This window comes from Danio aesculapii, chromosome 14, assembly GCF_903798145.1.
Source record: "Danio aesculapii chromosome 14, fDanAes4.1, whole genome shotgun sequence".
NCBI classification, from domain to species: Eukaryota; Metazoa; Chordata; class Actinopteri; order Cypriniformes; family Danionidae; genus Danio; species Danio aesculapii.
In genome coordinates this window covers 24,078,973-24,098,645 of record NC_079448.1, presented here as the reverse complement: position 1 = coordinate 24,098,645, position 19,673 = coordinate 24,078,973, and the positions used below count along the sequence as shown (strand labels likewise).

The 19,673-nt window shown below is 34.2% G+C and overlaps 1 protein-coding gene across 2 annotated transcripts in view; it reads right to left on the bottom strand.

Moving 5' to 3' along the window:
* The window catches only part of gabrb2a (gamma-aminobutyric acid type A receptor subunit beta2a), a 92,869-nt gene that overhangs the window by 38,622 nt on the left and 34,574 nt on the right, over positions 1-19,673 (bottom strand). For both annotated transcript variants that reach the window (XM_056472496.1, XM_056472495.1), the window contains exon 4: positions 15,037-15,257. In XM_056472496.1, coding sequence (XP_056328471.1) covers positions 15,037-15,257 — 221 coding nt within the window. The remainder of the gene's footprint in view (positions 1-15,036; positions 15,258-19,673) is intronic.

The following is a 19,673-nucleotide window of genomic DNA, read 5'->3' as shown; positions in this document are numbered from 1 at the left end:
TGTGTTTGGCTATAACCAAGTTTTTTGACCACACTTCGTTATTATTGTTCATTTATTTGTCTGATGGAAATTAGAACTGAAATTAGAAATTGTTTTGAAACAAATCTTTGCGCTTAACAAAAGAAATTAAGTATGTAAGCTAATGGATGTCTTAATTGGAGTGCGTACAACACCGTTTTCTTACTCCACAAAAGTAAAGGAGTAAAGTAAAGAATAAAAGTAAAGAGAAAGTAAAGAGGCCGAATGGAGGAGGCTCGTTCTTTATTCTCACGCTGCAGATGGTCTGTTTAACTGTTTTCTCACTAGTGAAGCGTTCAGTTTTTTCACTTGCAAAGTCCGTCATGTAAATAGCAAATGCGCCATGGTGTGACGCAACTGACTCTTAAAAGGAATGTGAGATGAGATTTGGTTTAATGCACGTTATGCTCAAAACAAACCTATAACTCATTAAGAAAATAAGCACAACACTTTTAGACCATGCACCGAGGTGCAGAGTGTACTTTTCCATCCCTAAAATAGCAAAAGTGGATTCAGACATGCCCTTAATGCACCACGTGCTTTAGACTCTGCGCCTAAATCGTTAAAATAGAGCCCATCATTTAAGACCAACCTTGTATTTTTAAGAGTTTATTTTAGCTGTAATAACTTGTGTAATCACAGTTATACTTGTTCTTTAGTGACAAAAGACATTCCGTTATATTTTCCTGAAGTAAGCTTCAGTATTTTGAGAAGCAACAAGTAATAATTTTGCATTGTAACTACTGTCAAGTCTTAATTTAAATCAATATACAGTATGTGTGATCCTGATTTAATATATACAATAATCTTGTTTTAAGTTTTTCATTTTAGGAGAATATATAATTACACATTCTTTAATTAAAAAGAATTTTAAGTAGTTTAAGACCTTTTTGCACAAAATAAGAAAAGCAAACTGATTAAAAAGCTATTAACAAGCTAGTTTTAAGCTAATTAGACTAAATACACGACTTGGAATAAGTGTATTAAAGTCACAGAAGGGGAAAATACCAGAGCTGAGCATGAATGACAGTTTAGTAAGGTTTATGAACAAGAATGAAGTAAACAGATAATGTCTCTTTCTTGCATGGGTGAGCAGTAGGGTTGCACGGTTTACCGGTACTATGGTAGTATCGCCATACTATGGCTTCAAAATACTGGCAGTGCCACTGTAGTTTGTAAACGGTAGTATTGCTATTAATGGTTTATCTACTGTACAATAGATTATGTTGCATGTGGAAAAGTCACTAAAATGCTCACGCGCTTGTGTAACAATAGACCATTTTATTTGAATAGTCTGTGGAGCCCTTAAGTATGCAAAACTGTGTAGAATTTGCACCTTTTATGGTAGCCTATTGCACATTTTCTGGTGCTTCAGTTCGAATGCACATCTGAATCGGTTCATTTCTGTTCCTGTTAATAGGATTTATTAGCGACCGCGACAATCTCTTTAAAAGAACGACTCACAAAGTGAAATTTTAAATTACAATGGATTCTTACCTGATAAGACTGAAAAAAAAATAGATGAAAACCCCAAAATAGCAACAGGAAACATTGAAACAATTTTTGACCACTTCATATAGCCTAATTCTGTTGGAAAAAAATGCTCTTTTGTAACAAATATCGTTCAGTATAATTTGTATCTTTATTTTAGTGTATTTTTGTTGATCAGTTATCTACAAAAAAATCTAAAAGAATGAATAAATTTTAGGTAAAGTGGGGTGCAAATAATACTTTTGGTTTTAAGGGAATTATGAATTAGTAATTACTATGAAGTAGGCTTATTATAACATAAAATATAGTATTGCTGACAATTTTCTTCATAATTTGAGTTATGAATTACAGTATCGCAATACTACTTGGTATCGTGATACTTCAGCTGGTATAGTATGGTAAGATTAATTAATTGTATCATGACAACCACAGTGAGCAGTGAACCAGATGATGGTAGATGATGGAGACTGATGATCTAAACATGGAGAAGTCGGGAAACACACACCCAGGCGGGACTCACACGTGAGTGTTTGTCCTTCTCTGTAGTGAGGAGGCCAGCACTGAGTGAGGGACGGTGAGGGGTTATATGGAGCTAGAGTGATGAGCGGAGATGATGTGCAGGTGCATGACTGATTAGTATTCAGGTGGGAGGGATCTTGATGATTGTGGAGCGGGGTGTTTCGTGTGACTGTGAATAGGGAGAACCTGGCCCGGCTGTGACAGTTAATAATTTTTAAGAGATTTTGGTTGCATTCAAAATCACGTCCTTCCCTACTATTAGGTATGGAAAAAGCAGTAGGCGAGCAATTGAGTATGTTTGAATCCCCAATTTAAATGGCATTTGTTGAGCTACTGTACAGTGAACTATAGAATTGCTGAAAGTGTAAAGATGCTTTATAGTATAGTAATGCTATAGAGTATTTGTTTTATTTTGCTCTAAAACATAATTATGTGGGAACTTCAGCACATAACCTTACATTTCAAAAGTGAATGCACATAAACAAAAAGACGATTATTAAATGTTATAAATATTTGATAAGTGTTGCAGATCAGCAAATTACAACATTAAACAGACACCTGAGTGAGTGATGTGGTTGTGTTTATGTAGAATTCACTGTTGTCCACACTGTTTGCGTTAGGTAATGTTACATGTAAGATTATTAAATCTAAATACAATTAGAATTCATTTAAATTAAGATTCATTAAATCTGCAATTTCTTTAAAGTTGTTGCACTTGTAACGTCACCCACATGATAATGTAAACATGGCGGATGACGTACGATCGCATTATTTGTACTTGAGAGATTTGGCTGTTGAATACCTACTCTTTTAAGCTGTGGTCACACTAGAGTTTGAGCTTGCGAAATTCTGTCGCTCTGCAAAAAGGGGCACAATTAAACTTTTTTTCAATTCAAATCACCTTTATTTGTATAGCGCTTATACAATGTAGATTGTGTCAAAGCAGCTTCACATAAAAGGTCACAGTAAATAAACAAGATGCTTAGACATTTAAAAAAGCAAGCGATTGCTCCATATTTTAAATTTCTGTCCAGAGAGCTCATGTTTTGATCTTCGATTGGTCTCGTGTCAAGTGATGCGATTTCGCAGGTCAGATTTCACCAAGCTTGAACTTTGCAACGCAGCAAACTGTGAAATTTGTCTGACGAGCTTGCGTTTCCAGTCTGACGCATTCACGTGCATATGAATGGAAGTCTATAGGTAGAAAAGTCTAGTGTGAATGCAGCTTTAGTCCTCGTTAAGTAAGTACTTATTAAAATTGAGTACCTACTCATTGAGTATGCGGTTTCGAACGCAGCCTTTTTCTATACTAAGTCTATAGATTTTGTTTTTCAAGTATAATTATTATATTGGAATGGCAGATAATTTGACTTGTTGGTAATCTTTGTCTTCTTAAAAAAATTCATTTAATTGTCAAATATTGGATTTAGATTCTCAAATTCCAGATTTAGATTTTTTTGCAGCGTATAAATGTTTCTTAATATACAGTCAGTATGTTTGTAAAAAAACTACTCTGCTTCTTCTCGTACTGCTTGATTTGTATCAGCTTGAAGAGTGTTTGGCTGTAAATATTAAGAGCAGGAATCAAGGCCTGACCCTCACTGGTTTAGTGCCGCTTAACGCCTCTGGCAGCTTGTATCAGCTTGAAAAGGGTCTGAGGAATAGAAGTCAGAGCTGTTTACTCTCTCTGGTGCCGTTAGACTGCAATTTCCCTGCATTGAAACCCAAGCAGCATCGCTACGCTCTTCTCATCCACACACATTCAAGAGCGCTCTCTTTACCAGCACACTAGACTTCATCTATCCGTCTAGCGATGGCGGGCTGCAGCGCACAGGTTCACGTAAGGGTTGAGAACGGAGCCCAAGGCACCATGTGTACCTTTATTTCAAACGACCTTGTTTACCAAGGCTTGTGCTGCAACGCACGACGCAGGGGTTCTGACTAAATTACATTATGAGGGGGGCAAGAGGACGCACCAAAAATACTGTGGTAAAAATTTTAGAAATTGTAACAAGGATTTTGTATGCTGAACTACCAAAATGATATTTTAAAAAAAAACATAATAGTGGTAGTTGTTTTTATATTTGTTTCATGATGTAAATTTGTTAGAGTTGGAGAGGCTAAAAAGCAAGGGCTGGTGACATCATCAGTCATGGAATGTTATTTGAGGGACAGGGCAAATTCTGATAAAACAATGGAAAGACTTTTTATATATATACACTGCATAATGTGCAGGTACAGACTAAATATACACTTTGGAGGTGACAAGAATACACAGCATACACTGCAAAAAATGTTGGGTTCCACAATTCCTTCATGTTGTCCCAACACAAACTGATTAAGTTAACTTAATTGTTTTAACAAACGTAAGTGGATTGAACATAACACAATTACATTGTCCCCCCCAAAAAAACCTTAAGAGTTATGTAAACTGAATTACAAAAATGTGAGTACAAAAATAGTCTGTATGTAAAAATCATTGGACAGGGATTCTTCATTTGTAATTGGACCAAGAATGAAATTTTTAAAATGTGCAGTAATTGTTTTTATGGTCTTTGCACTGTATTGTGCATTGGAGGAGAGGGAGGTACTAACAACAAATTACACAAATTTAGTGACAAAGTACAAAATCAAAGTACAAAGTACTAAAAAGATAATTTCTTGGATTTACTATTTTTTTAAGATAAGTGGTTGTAAACTATTTATTTGGGCTGTATTTAAACTGTTGTAAAAAAGAATATATTTTTTATTTTTGTCTTTTTCTTTTGATTAAACAATTGTATTTGTATTGCTTAAAGGTGATATATTAATCAAACTTCTTTTCAAGTGTGATCTATTTTGCATTGTAATGAAGCACCTTTGCAGAAGTAGATGAAGCTTGTCTAAAATAAACTTGAGCTCTGCGTCGAAACTTTCAGTCAGCACAGAATTTGCAGTTGAGAAGTATTGTGCTTTTTAATGTTGTGCAGAGTATTTGTAGAAAAAGAGGACGTATGTATGGGTGCGGCCAATGGAGGACTGAAGAATGATTGACAGGTGACGAATTCCACTAAACTCCACCTGTTAATATCAGCTGCCTATATAAGTTGAAGTCAGGAAATAACAACTGTTGCGCACCCCTGGATGTAACTCTTGCATAACATTGAGGATAACAGAATTCTGTGAATCGAATTATTCATTTGTATCCAATAAATTGCTAATGTGTTAAACCTTGAAGAAAAACCTCTCCTGACCTTTTTTATTGAACACGCATGGAATTTATTAATTATTCCAACAAAACAAACAAATTAAGTTGAACATTACTAAATTTAAATTGTTTTTTTTTTTTATTTAACACATATAAATTTTTTGCAAGACAATTTGCATTTTGTTAGTGTACAAAGGGCACAGTTCACCCCAAAAAATCATTTAGTCTACCTGGTTTTAAATCGTTATGAGTTTTTCTTCTGTTGAACACAGAAGAGGATATTTTGAATGCTGGTCAATGGTATCTATTGACTTTCATAGTAGGTGAAAAACACTATGGAAGTCAATGGGTGCAATCTACCAGTAATCTTTGAAATATCTTCCTTCTGTTCAATAGAAGAAGCAAACTCAAACTCAAATTTTGGACAAGTGAAGGCTGAGTAAATGATTGCAAAATTTTGGGGGAAATATACCTTTCTTAGACAAAGAAAATCGTTATGAAACACTAGAAGTACTTGGTAATGTGTACATACAAAATGACAAGAGAATAAACTAAAAACACTGAAGTGAAACCTGTATGCTGTGTTCCAGATACCTCAAAATTGAGAGTTTTCCTAATGACTGCTTGAAGATAACTTCTTAAACAGGGATGCCCAAACTAGGGCCCGCGAACCAAAGTTGACCAATAGTAACCTTTGATTTGGCCCATCATTTCATCTAAGAAGAGAGGAAGAATGATGGGCATGATTAAGAGATTTAGAGATAGTTTGCTTTATTGTTAAAAGCTGACTGAAATTAAATGTTTTAATTAAACGGTGTAAATGATTCAGATTTAGTATAATTGTACTTACTGTTACCCGTCTGAGGACAAATCAAAGCAAAAGGCAGATTCTGCTTGACTAGTGTATAGACCATTGAACTCCTCTGTGTTATAAATGTGATTGTTTATGTTTTATTGCAATCAGTTATCATTTTAAATGTTATACAGCATTAGTTAATACAGTTTAAAGTTATGTTTTCTATTTATTTTTAAATATTATGAAATAAATTAGAAAATTACCCAAGGCAACTATAATGTGATATAGCTTGGTTTATTTACCTTCGACCCATGGCTCTCAATGATATCTGGCTTTTGGCCTTTTATACGAAAAAGTTTGGGCACCCTTGTTCTAGAACAACACTTGAACACCTGACCCATGATTTTGGAGCAAATCTAAAAGCCCTGACCTTAGCGAGAGCGTCATTTGACATCACTTCACAGATGATGGCTATTCCTGCTTAAGTTATAAGAATCTATTTTTAAGCATAAGGCGGCACGGTGGCTCAGTGGTTGGCACTGTTGCCTTACAGCAAGAAGTTTGCTGGTTTGAGTCCCGACTGGGGACTCCCCGTATTCGTATGGGTTTCCTCCAGCTGCTTCGGTTTCCTCCACAGTCCAAAGACATGCGCTATAGGTGGATTGGATTAACTTAATTGGCCGTAGTGTATGATTGTGTGTGTGAATGTGAGAGTGTATGGTGGTTTCCCAGTAATGGGTTGCAGCTGGAAGGGCATCCGCTGCGTAAAACATATGCTGGAATAGTTAGCGGTTAAGGGACTAAGCCAAAGGAAATGAATAAATAAATGAATGAATTTTCAAGCCTGTTTGCAGCACAAAAATGAGAAGGAATCCTAATAATAAGGCTATTTCTTGAATTATATAAGCTTTATAATGCTTCAATGTCTTCAAAGGACAGCTAGCATTTTCTATTCTTTTTGTTTTTGCCATAATTGGCAAAATAGCATAAAATGTTATGAAATATTGACATCTCACATGGTGAAAATACAACTGTGACGCACGACTGACTGGAACGTATCGAGGTCAGAAGTGGGACATGTGAATGGTAAAATTCCCACCTCTGACTGTGTCTGGAACGCAGAATATTCTGAACTGGAACAAAGATTACTGAACTGCTAGAATGGAAAATGGAAAAAGTGTATTAATATTTTATGTGAAAACACAGTGTCTTTGTGAAAACTGGTTAGAACGGGAGGAGCTAAATAACAAGGACTTGGTAACATCATCAGACATAAAAATTCATCTGAGAGGCGGAACAAAGTTTGATGAAATATTAAAAAGACTAATTCTTTTCTACGATAAAATGTGATCTTACAGACAAGGAATGTGCATTATAAGGGCGGTAAGAGAATGAACCATTTGAAGGTGGTAAAACTAAATTTCTCAGTGGTGTAGCGTTAATTGTAACAAGCATTACAGGAAGAAAGTCTAGCGGTTGTTTTTTAAGAAAAATGCTAAAAGAAGGGGCTAAATAATAAATAACTTTTAACATCATGAAATAGTAATTTTAAAAAAAGAGCAAATGTTGATAGAAACACTAGATTAAACTACTGTATACGGTAAGTTGATGGTCTGAAAACTATATAGTGTAAATCATATGTCTCTATTGTAACAGAGCAATTCCATGCAAATGTCAACCTTGCCTTGAAAAGTTTTCACCAAAATAGTGAAACCCTTTTTTGTGTAGGTTTGTATTTTACAGTACTGAAAAAACTCCAAATTGTATGTCAATGTTTTCCAAAAATTACATTTGATTTACCAAAGTCACACAAGTGTCACATCCATAATGTAGAGGTGATAATGTTTTCCCTCATAAAATTACAACAAAAAATAAATAAATGTATATAATAATGTTGTTTACTGCAAACTCACATACTTTTTTGGTTACTGACCCTTCAACTTTGTGGTTAGTAGTTTTGAAAAATACAATGTTTCAATATAATACAGATGTTTCAATATAAAATATTCAATATATATTTTTTTTTCCTCATAAGAGCTTTCAATATAATGTAAACATATGATTTATCATTTATCATTTATCATTCATCATTTATCATTATATTCATAACACTGGAATTGCTCAACAATCATTTATAACTGTGAAAAATGGTCTCTATATAAAATGCAATTAGAGGGAGGAGCTAAATAACAAGAGCCTGGTGACATCATCAGATATGGAAAATAACCTGAGAGACTAAACCAATGTTGACGAAATATTAAAAAGACAAATTCTTTTCTTTTGTGCACACATTGAAATGTGCATTTAGATATTATCACTGCTGCTCAAACTGTAGAGATTTATGAATCAAATATAAATATGATCAAATCTTTTCAATGTAATATGTTATGTTGAATAAAAGGCTTTGCAAAATACAGAGAAATTGTAAAATAATTGCAGTCAAAATAGACTTACTTTAAATTATTTTATTATTTTAAACTAAGTGCTAAAATTTGTAACCTCTATTATTTTTATAATAATATTTTTATTTCAAATTTCTTTTATTAGATTTCTACATGGAATATCAACCATGACAGTCATTTTAAAATTATCCTTCCATGTTAATGTTAACACTACCCCAAATGAACACTTCCCTTCCTCAACAGCCTCTAACTTCCCATTGAGAAAAATAATAATAATAATAATAATAATAATAATAAATAATAATAATAATAATAATAATAATAATAATAATAATAATAATAAAGGTAAATAAAAAAAGAAAAAAAAGAAACATAAAATAAATAAAAAATGAAAATAAATAATAAATATATATTTATATATTATTGCTCAGCTTAAGATTCAAGAGAGTTTGCCAGTAGATAATCTAAAAAGACAACTTGTCAAAGGTCATTTTATAATAATATTTTTTATAATTACTGTATATAAAATTTTTGATATTCATTTTTTGTGATACAAGGCACAAGATGCATGATTTATTGCTATTTTTAGACCAGCGCAACCCTAATTTTCACGTTTTGCGTCTTGTTGCTTAAATAGCAAATCCATTTGCGCCACTTTGTGGACTCATGGGTGTTGACGTGTTGTTATTTTGATGTACTGAAATAGACTGAGCCATTGACCATTTAAAAGCTTGTCTAAAGTTTTGTTAGTTTTGTTAGTTTTGTGTAAAGTTCTTTAGTTGTGCGCCTATGCGTCCAAACTCTTACACACATTGCTTAATACACACATGATGTACAGCAATACACAAATATCTTCACATATGAAAAAATAATTGAAGGATTAAAATATTACAAAAATGATTATTTTCTACATATATACTGTATAAAAACCACTACCTCCATGCCTTTTTCATGTGGGGTGGGGTGGGGGGATGGTATTTATTCATGACAATTTGCATTTGTATAATGTTAATATTTATAGCAGTAATGTTTATTATATGCATATTAAAATATTAGAATAGGACGTGTGTTTTTTTGACCACACTTTGTTATTATTGTTCATTTATTCATTTTCTGAAAATTTGTTTGTTTCCTTCTCCACGAAAGTAAAGGAGTAAAGTATAGAGTAAGTAAACAAGCCGAAAGGAGGAGGCTGGTTCTTTATCCTCACTGCAGATGGTCTGTTTAACTATTTTCTCGCTAGTGAAGCGTTCAGTTTTTCCTCTTATGAAGTCCGTCATGTGAATAGCAAATGCGCCATGGCGCGACGCAACTGACTCTTAAAGGGGTGTTATGCATGTTATTCTCAAAACACACTCAGAACTTATTAAGGGAATAAGCACAACACTGTTAGACCATGTGCAGGGATGCAGAGCATATTTTTCCTTTCTTAAAATAGCAAAAGTGGATTTGGACATGCTCTTAATGCTTTGCGCCATTCCTTTACACTTTGTGCCTAGATCATTAATATAGAGCCAAATGATTTGATGTGTATTTACATTTACAGTTTACTGCATTTAATAAAATATCTAGTTATTAACCTATGGCAGCTAATGAACTGCAAGTCTCAGACAAAGAAAATACCTTACTTGAATGTTGTAAAATGAGGTGGAAATATAAAATATATATTTTCTTGGTGATCCTGCTAAGCCACTATTGACAGAATTGGACATGAGGTATAAGGGAAGGACATGCTATTGAATTTTGCAACCAGCTCAGCGATTTTCCTAGCAGTGATGCCTGTCCTGAGTTTTTCTGATGCAATGGTATTCACTCATTTTTACAAAGAAACACAGCACAAGGACTGTGTGATTACACAAAATGAATTAATGCTGGCTATTAATAGAAGCTGTCCTATTCTGCCCTTAGACATCTTCAAGTCCCTGAGCAAAAAAAGACCAGCCGACGCATTTCACCTCGATATAACAGGCAACCTTTCTGTAAATGAAAATTAATGATCATGTCTTCTTTTTATTGTGCGGCTCATCCACTGTAAATGAGATTTACACGGTAAACATCGTTTCTCGCCTCCTCTCAGTCACCATGTGCAGTAATTTAGCTTTGCTTAAGTCTATTATGGCCTAAATTAGACAACTACATAGACAGAAGTAGCCTTTATGGCACTGTAACACTTCTTAATTGGGCTTAATACATAGACATGAGGAACACTTTATAATGTATGCTTACTGAGTAATGCTGAGCAGTAAAATGCTCTGAATGGAACACAACACTATAAGCTATTTATTGCTAAAGCTATACTTGCAATGTTAGCTTCATTTAGACAAAGGTCATTAGGTTTGCATTTAAATTAATGGAGTAGTTCAGCCTAAAATTCTGTCATCATTTACTCACCCTTTACTTTTTAGTTACTTTCCACTGTAGAATCCAAAAGAAGATATTTTAAAGCCATTCACTTTCATTTGTTTTTCCTACTATGGAGGTCAATGGTTACAGATTTCCAGCTTTTTTCAAAATACAATATGTTCTTTAGTGTTTAATATATATATATATATATTATTTTAACAAATCTATCCAACATACACTCAAAATATATTTACTTACTACTTATTTAATATGAGTTGAACCAACACTATTCCTAAGTGTTTTTTTTTTGGGACAACTTAATTATTTTATGTCCAATTAACTTAATCAAATTGTGTTGGGACGACACACTGAAAAAAATTATTCAAAGATGATTCTTTGGATTTACAAAATTTTTTACGGTAAGTGGTTGTAAACAATTTATTTGGGCTGAATTGAAACAAACAAATTAAGCTGAACGTTATTAAATTTAATTTGTTTGTTTAAATTCAACACAAATAAATTGTTTGCAACAGTTTTGCATGCAACACTTTTTTCAGTGCATGAATGGAACCCACATTTTTTACAGTGTATTACCATAGTAATATGGAACAAGATGGCACTAAAAAGTCAAAAAGCACAAATTTGGCAAGTTATAATCTAATTGGATGGATTTATATACTTACAGGGGTCCATTCTTTGTATGTGGATTACTCAATTAGCTAGATTTGGTTATTGACGATTTGACACGATCCAGGATCGTTTCGTTCTTCAAAACTCAATCAGGTGTAGTTGTCATGGCAACAGGTCTGGTAGTTTAAACTGGCTCGGGAGCAGGTTTATTTCATATAAACAGGATTAGATCGGGTCTAAGGTGATACTGAAAGTATGTACTGAATTCTGATATTTTCTTACGGTATTAACCAATAGATTACATACACTGGGAAAAATAGTAAAAAAGCTGGGTAGACATGGCCAAAATGTTCTTTTTTTGAAGAAATGAAGAAATGAATAATATTTTATGCAGTTATGCACACGTTTTGACAGCTGCCAGTGATTTTGATGCTTGCAGACACCTTTACTGATATCAATTTTTTCAATGCAAAACTCATTAAAACTGTCATTTATTAAGAAACTTGAATAGGCCTAAACTTCTATAATAAAGAAAATCCACTCTAAAAGTAAAACTAAATACATTGCTAAATACTCTTGAAAGTGTAAAGCCTGCAGCCCACAACAAAAGTGGAAAGATATTGTGTATCATATTTAACAAACAGTTTCCTACAAATTTAATAAAATTTTGCTCACATGGATGATTGAATATTAATCAGATGGTGTCATTACGCTGCTGTGCCGTCAGCCAATTATTACATTTCTGATCATGATTTTGAGGATCGATAGATCTGTCCTTCACAACACACGCGGTAATCTCAGATCAGTTCATACAGACATTTTAATCTGATTCGCGAACTTGTTTGAAGAACCAAATTAGCCAAAGATTAGTTACCAAGATAAAAAGATCCAGGATCTGCCAAATCATCTAAGATAATTTAAGCGAGGTATGCTTAAAAATAGGTTTTCATTAACTTCACAAGATGGTGAGATGTTCTGACTTGTATAAAAACCCTCTGACAGCAAGTGAATTTCAAATAGATAGCCTTTCAGCCATCGCAAAATAAACTGGTTGTTCCAAATCTGTGATTTTTAGAACTTTGCTTCTTTACAATGTAACTAACCCCCACAATGCTGGTCGTCCATGAAAGGCAAATGCACGAGAGCTAGGATAATGCACAGAATCTGACTGTTCAATCCTGGAGAACTGAATTGACTATTAGTTCCACTCTGAACAGGCTAAAGATCTCTTGATTTTTAGAGAATTTGGACTAAAAGCCTCTCATCAGAAAGAAAGAATCTCAAGGCTAAACTAACCTTTGCTGAGGAGCATGTTGTATAAAACTGCTAAAGAAAGTTCACTTTAGTAAGTTAGTTGAATTTATTTGGGTCCGATGGGAAAAAAAAAATATCCTTTTAAAAAATCCTTAAAATTCTGAATGAAACAGTTAAATAAACAGTTCATAACCCTGTTCTCTGATTTTCATCTGTTGAGAAAATCACTACATTAAATAATAATCAGAGTTTTCTTTGTGGTATACATATAATAATATAAAAATTTCAATTAATAAGAAACAGAACAGGAATGAAGAAATTTTGAATAAAAACCTGAGTGACTGTCTGTTCACTGAAAGCCAATTCATCTTTACAGTTGTGAAATCAGTGTTAATCAATGTTTAGTTCAGGGAAAAGACAGAAGATTTGATTAGAAATACCTTATAAATACCTTCACATGGGTTCTGAATATAAACAAAAAAATGAGGTTCAAACAAGAACTGTGCAAACAAGAACTGCAAAAAACGTAGATCCTGGGATGTATTTGGCACTCTCCAGAAATGTATATAGAGGTACATTTTCAGAATGAGCCTGGGTTGAGTTTTCATACTAGTCAATGGTTACAGGTTTTCATCTTTCTTCAAATTATCCTTTTTTGTGTTCAACAGAAGGAAAACACTCTTAAAGATTTGAAACCACACAATTAGGCTTGGGCGGTAATATGGTCAATACCGTTATACAATATATAAAAAATATAAATTATATATTAATATTATTATATCGTTATCTATTAAATATAATTTATTTAATGCCTAAAAATGCGTATGCGTGGTTGTTATCACGGGACAGCAGGGGAGAAAGAGAGAGGTGGGAAAATATGGCGAGTCGTGCACCAAGTGACCTGGTCTCGAAAAAGAACACAACTTCTGCAGTTGCCAGTATTTCAGGTTTCGACCAAACGAGAAGGGAAAGATGGTAAATGTGCAAACTGTGCAACAAAAAGGTGACTGCAAGAGATGGCAATACCTCGAACCTAAGGACGCAGGTATGGTACTCAGTTTCTGAATGGTATAGGCACAAGCCAACAGTTTGGTGACGCTGTTTGATCCTTACGTCATAATTGTTTTATTATGCACTGTAATACCGCATACAGAGGTAAATTATGAGGAGGTTTGATCGTATCAAAATTTGCATACCGCCCTACACGAAAGAGTACCTAAATCGTGAGTTCATTTTCGGGTGAACTATCCCTTTAAAGGCGTCAAACGATGAATTCAGAATATAACAAGTGAACATGTTTTAACATTAATCTATTAAATCCAAGCACAACACAAAGTGCTAAGTTGTAACATGATTCAGTTATACGATTATGACTCAGAAATGATATTTAAGCCTGTGCGTTTTCATCTCCTAGCCAGTGTCCGTGTTATTGGTTGAAGTCTTTTAGGAGCAAGATAATCAGATCTACCTGCCCCTGCTAAATTGTCAGCCTGGGCTCTTGCAGACAGTTATAGAAGAGCGCTGTTATTTTCTTCTCCTCCTGGTAATTGAGGAACATGCTTTGGCAGGCTTAGTGGAGCAGGGCACCCAAGGAACACGGACAACACACCACAAACACACACACACACACATTTACAAACCCAGAAAGCCCATCTTCCAACACTCTTTATGTCAAACCGCAACAGATCACAGATTCGCACTAAATTTCGAAATGGCACAAAGAGAACGCTCTATTACTGCCTCCTCAACACATGCTCACACACACACATACAAACACACACACACGCACACACACACACACAAACACACACACACACACACACAGACTGTCTCACAGACGAAGGTCTCCATTGACAAAGTATCGCACTGGCAGTCCCGGCAGCAATGTTCTGCAGGCCAGGTCACGGCACTCTCACACATTCCCATCAATGTTTCATCATGTGCATTTAGTGTTTCTGCACGAATTTTCCCTTTCGGGTTATGTAAAAACAGCTTATGTAATTGGACACTTACATAATGGGAGCGTTATAAATTATATTTATTGATTTGGGGTAGCTTAATAACAGTGAATTATCTGCTGCAATGCAGATTTTTAATTTTTAAGCACTCTTCTGATAAGGACGCCGCTGTCAGGCTGAGGAACAGAGAGCACAATATGCAGCTTTGGAATTAGCAACAACAATTTCATCCCTTCTAAACATAGACGCCGATGTTGAGTCATTTACACCGGCATAATGCATCAGCAGCGAGGAAAATAAAAACAGGCCCCAGAACATGCATGTGGGTGGTGCGCAAACCAGTGCAGGAATAGAATTATGAGAGGAGTTAAACAACCTCTGGCCGACGTGATGATTACAGGTCAATAACCGCAGTGACAATGACCTCCAAGAGCGTACCTTAATCCGTATAGAACGGTGCCGTCAGGGTGCAGGCGTATCATTCGGTTCTTGACTGTCACTCCGTGAACGAAGGACTTCTTGTCGTTGAGGAAGTAGGTGTCGGGCACCCACAGCTGGTCAGCCACGCGGTTATCCAAGGTTAGATTGAGAGGAATCTCCGAGTAAGACAAGCGCTTGTCTCGCCAGGCTTGCTGGAAATACATGGTCAGGGTGTAGTCCTGTAAATAAGAGCATCATTAGGAAAAACATCAGAATTTTGAGCAAATGTGACATAGTATTCTGTTTTAATCCTGCTGTATCCAGGTTAAAAGAATATACATGCACTTTATCAACAAGGAACCAACATTACTTTGTGTTTACATCAATATTTAATATTAATAAGACGTGTCATGAATATTTAACCCAAGTTGTAATTCATATTTAAGTATTTAATATGAATATTTCAAAGCACACTTTGAAAAGTGGTGACCTGCAAATGTGAAGCCCACCTAATCTAATCCTTTAGTTTAGTAGAAAGGATTGTTGGGATTGTTGTTTTAAATCAAAATTACAGTAAAAACAGTATTGAGTAATATTATAATATTTTGAAGTAAAGACTTATTATTCCCATTTTACAGATGTAATACAAACAACACATTGGAAATGTACTCAGGGAAATAAGAAAAATCCATATATGCAAAGAAAAAAATACTAATTAGTTTAAAAATGAAGTTATGTGTAATATAATGAACTGACACAGGGAAAAAGCATTGAACATGTGAAGAAAGGGAGGGGTAGAAAGGTAGTAAAAGCCCAGACAGCAGGTGAAATCTCTCAGTAGTTATTCAGAAACCATCTGCCATTCCTCATTGTAAATTAATATTAGCTGCTTCAGTCCAACATCTACATTAGCAGGATGATGAACATGAAACTAGGGTGGACATTTCAGCAAGACAATGATCCACAACACAGCCAAGGAAACTTGAAATGTTTTCAGAGAAAGAAAATCAAGCTGTAGAATGGCGCAGCCCATCACCTGACTTGAATCCAATAAAGAATACAAAATTTTCACTAGTTTAGTACATCATTTCAGTAGTTCAGTACATTCTCCATGTGCCATTCCATTGTTATTACACATAACCAATTTTTCTGATTTGTTTTGTTTATTTTTATGTTTGAAGTGTTCTGGTTCAATTCTTTAGACATATTAATACTTATTCCCCTAATATATGTGCTCAAGCCTACATATGTTAAATAAATGCTTTGTCCCTTTTCACACTTATGATATTTAAAGGGACATACTATCAGTAAATAAAGGATTATTCTTGTGCAGCTCTTTGCACAACACCAAATTAATACCACAAAACAACTTAACAGTGTGTGATTTGTTGTAATTGAATACGTTTGCCTCACCTAAATCTCTATATTGACAACTTTTGTGGCATGGTCAGTTAACTTGGTAGTAGGGCTGTACAATTTTGAAAAAAAATTCAAATTCCGATGTTTTATTTTTCTGCTGTAATTATTGCGATATGAATACAGTTTCACAAGATAGCACTATTAGACAGTTTTCTGGGGAGTCTAACAGCATTCAGTTACAGATATTGAATAATCACAATGCAAAAAAATGCTTTTCTTACTTTGCTTTGTCATGTTTTTAGTCCAAATATCCAAATAATCTTAGATCAAGTATAAATATTTATTTTCACCCTCACAAGAAATAAGCCAAAATTAAGAGTTTTTCCACCAAACTAAATGATCTGCCAGTGGGGTAAGTAAAATAATCTTATTTTCACTTTGAAATGTAGATATTTGGACTAGAAACAAGACAAAAATTCTAAGTAAAAAAAAACACATGGTAACATTTTAGTTTAGGTCACAATTCATGCTCATCAACAACTGGCTTATTACCTGCCTATTATTAAGATGTTAACTGTTCATTAGTAGTTAAAAAGTATGATCTTATTCTGCATCCATAATCCTACCCAATACCTAAACCCAACTACGACCTTAATAACTATTAATAAACAGCTATGCTGTTGGTTAATGGTTTGTTAATACTGGGAATTGTGACCTAAACTAAAGTGTTACCAAATATATGATTGCATAAATCATATAAATTCCATATAAATACAGTAATTAAATAAAATTCTGTAGCTCCTGGCCAACTATAATTAAGACTCAACATTGCATATCTTGGTATGACTATTGCTGATGTGCGCATTGTGATATCGATGCTAAAACAATGTACTGTATTGTACTGTCCTACTTGGTAGCTAACTTTGTATGATGTTGTACTTGTGATGCTGCACACTCCAGTGAAGCACAGAAGAAGTGAAAGCCATGTAAAATAAATGTAAAGCGATATGTTCCCAGCATACTTTTGTCTTATGTTTTCTAGCCCTGCCTTTTCATGGAAGGACATGTCCTGAAGTAACATACCTCAGATTTGCAAAAATGTAGACAGGGGCCTCTAGTGGAAGTGTCACCTAAAACGTTCAACGAAATGTACATAGAGCAAATCTGAGGCACGTATCGAGCTGAGCCTGAGCTGAATATAAAACTCCACAATAATGCGTCTGTGAAATTACAGCTCAAACTAACCCAGAATATTATACTTTTTTTTATCACAAGGCTCATCATCAAGTTGCTCACATAATAATACCTTCAGTAACAAGCCTATTTATTGCCTATTTAATTAGTCTCCACGAACTGTTGTTGAGCCATTTTTTGCTTTCTCTCGGATCATTAGTCAACAAATCTTGAGTAAACACTGCAGGTGGTGGCAGGCACGCAGATGCACCTTTTTAATTTAACCCAGCTGAGTGCTCACTAAAACCGCCTCAGTCACAAATCACCTTGCGTTTCAAGTCATTACAAGTTCATTTCGATCTGGATGTGGGCGAAAGTGATGATGTCCGAGTGTGTGAGTTGTTTACACTGTAATTAGTCCATCCATTTCCACCAGTCTGACACATTCAGAACCATTTGTTGACTGGCTGTATTCATGACAGGCTGGCATTATCATATTGACAGTGCAATCAGCCAATCTCAAATCAGCTGTTGAACAGTGTTGGTTTATATTTTAATATCACATATTTTCTAATGCATATATGGCGAGCAGTTTAGATTTAGATTAAATTTAGAGATTTAGATTTAGATATAGACATTTTTAATCCATAGAATGTGCTTCTAATGAATTTTATACTCATTTTTAAAAACTAAGATACTATTATACATTAGTTACCAGTATTTACCTTTAGGTATTAGTATCCTTTTAAAATATACTAGTATGTATTCATTATACACTGTTTTATTTTTATTGTATACTATATATTATATACAATTACACGTAATTGTTAGATACAAGTACTAGAACTTCTTTTTAAAAATCCTCTTAAAAGATTTCAGTGACTAGCAACTAAACTAATGTTACAAGAAACAAATTTACATTTTTTGTCATTGACTTACAGTTGAAGTCAGAATTATTAGCCCCCCTTTGTTTTGTTTTTTCTTTTCTTTTTTAACTATTTAAATTATATTTAAATGATGTTTAACAGGAACATTTTCACAGTATGTCTGATAATGTTTTTTCTTCTGGAGAAAGTCTTGTTTTATTCTGGCTTGAATAAAAGCAGTTTTCAATTTTTTTTAAACCATTTTAAGGTCAAAATTATTAGCCCCTTTAAGCTATTTTTTTCTGATAGTCTACAGAACAAACCATCATTATACAATGACTTGCCTAATTATCCTAACCTGCCTAGTTAACCTAATTAACCTAGTTAAGCCTTTAAATGTCACTCTAAGCTATATAGAAGTGTAGTCAAATATTATTCACTGTCATCATAGCAAAGACAAAAGAAATCAGTTATTAGAAATGAGTTATTAAAACTATTATGTTTAGAAATGTGTTGAAGAAATCTGCTCTCCGTTAAACAGAAATTGGGGGAAAAAATAAACAAGGGGGCCAATAATTCTGACTTCAACTGTACAGTATATATATTTACACACATTTGTGTGTAACAAAAAATGCTGTAGAGTTTTGCATATTTATGCACGTGCAGATTCTGTGTGGGCCTAGTATCTAAAGAATAAATACAGTACTTGTATCTAGGTACTAGCAATTAATAAAAAAGTACTAATGAATAAGACTCTAATAAATAAGTAATAGTATCATATGTTGAGCAATAAATAGTTTCTATTCTTATTTGGATAAATAGCATTATCTAAAAATATAATTTTCTTGCTTCAATTAAACAAGTACTAGCATCTATCTAACATACGCACTATTAACTAATGAATAATTACCAGTTAATAGAAAAGCTTTTAGTATCTTAAAAGGTAAGTGGTAAGCGCATGAAAATAGACATTTTAAATATAACTGCTAAAACAGCTTTCCATAAAGTTAGTCATTTTACATTTATATACTGTCTATTATTTTCTCATGCACAGTGCTTTTAAGCAGTGCCTCCTGGCATAAACTGCCCGCTGATTTGATCTAGCTTGTGTTTTTGGGGGAGAGCTCTGGATGCGTTTATCAGTGTGGCCAGAGGATGAGGGGGCAGTGGGACGGCTGAACGGTGCCAGCCACTTTCAAGCCCCATATTTATCTCTCCGTGCTTCTCCAGCAGTGACCTGTGAGGGAACTCTTAAAA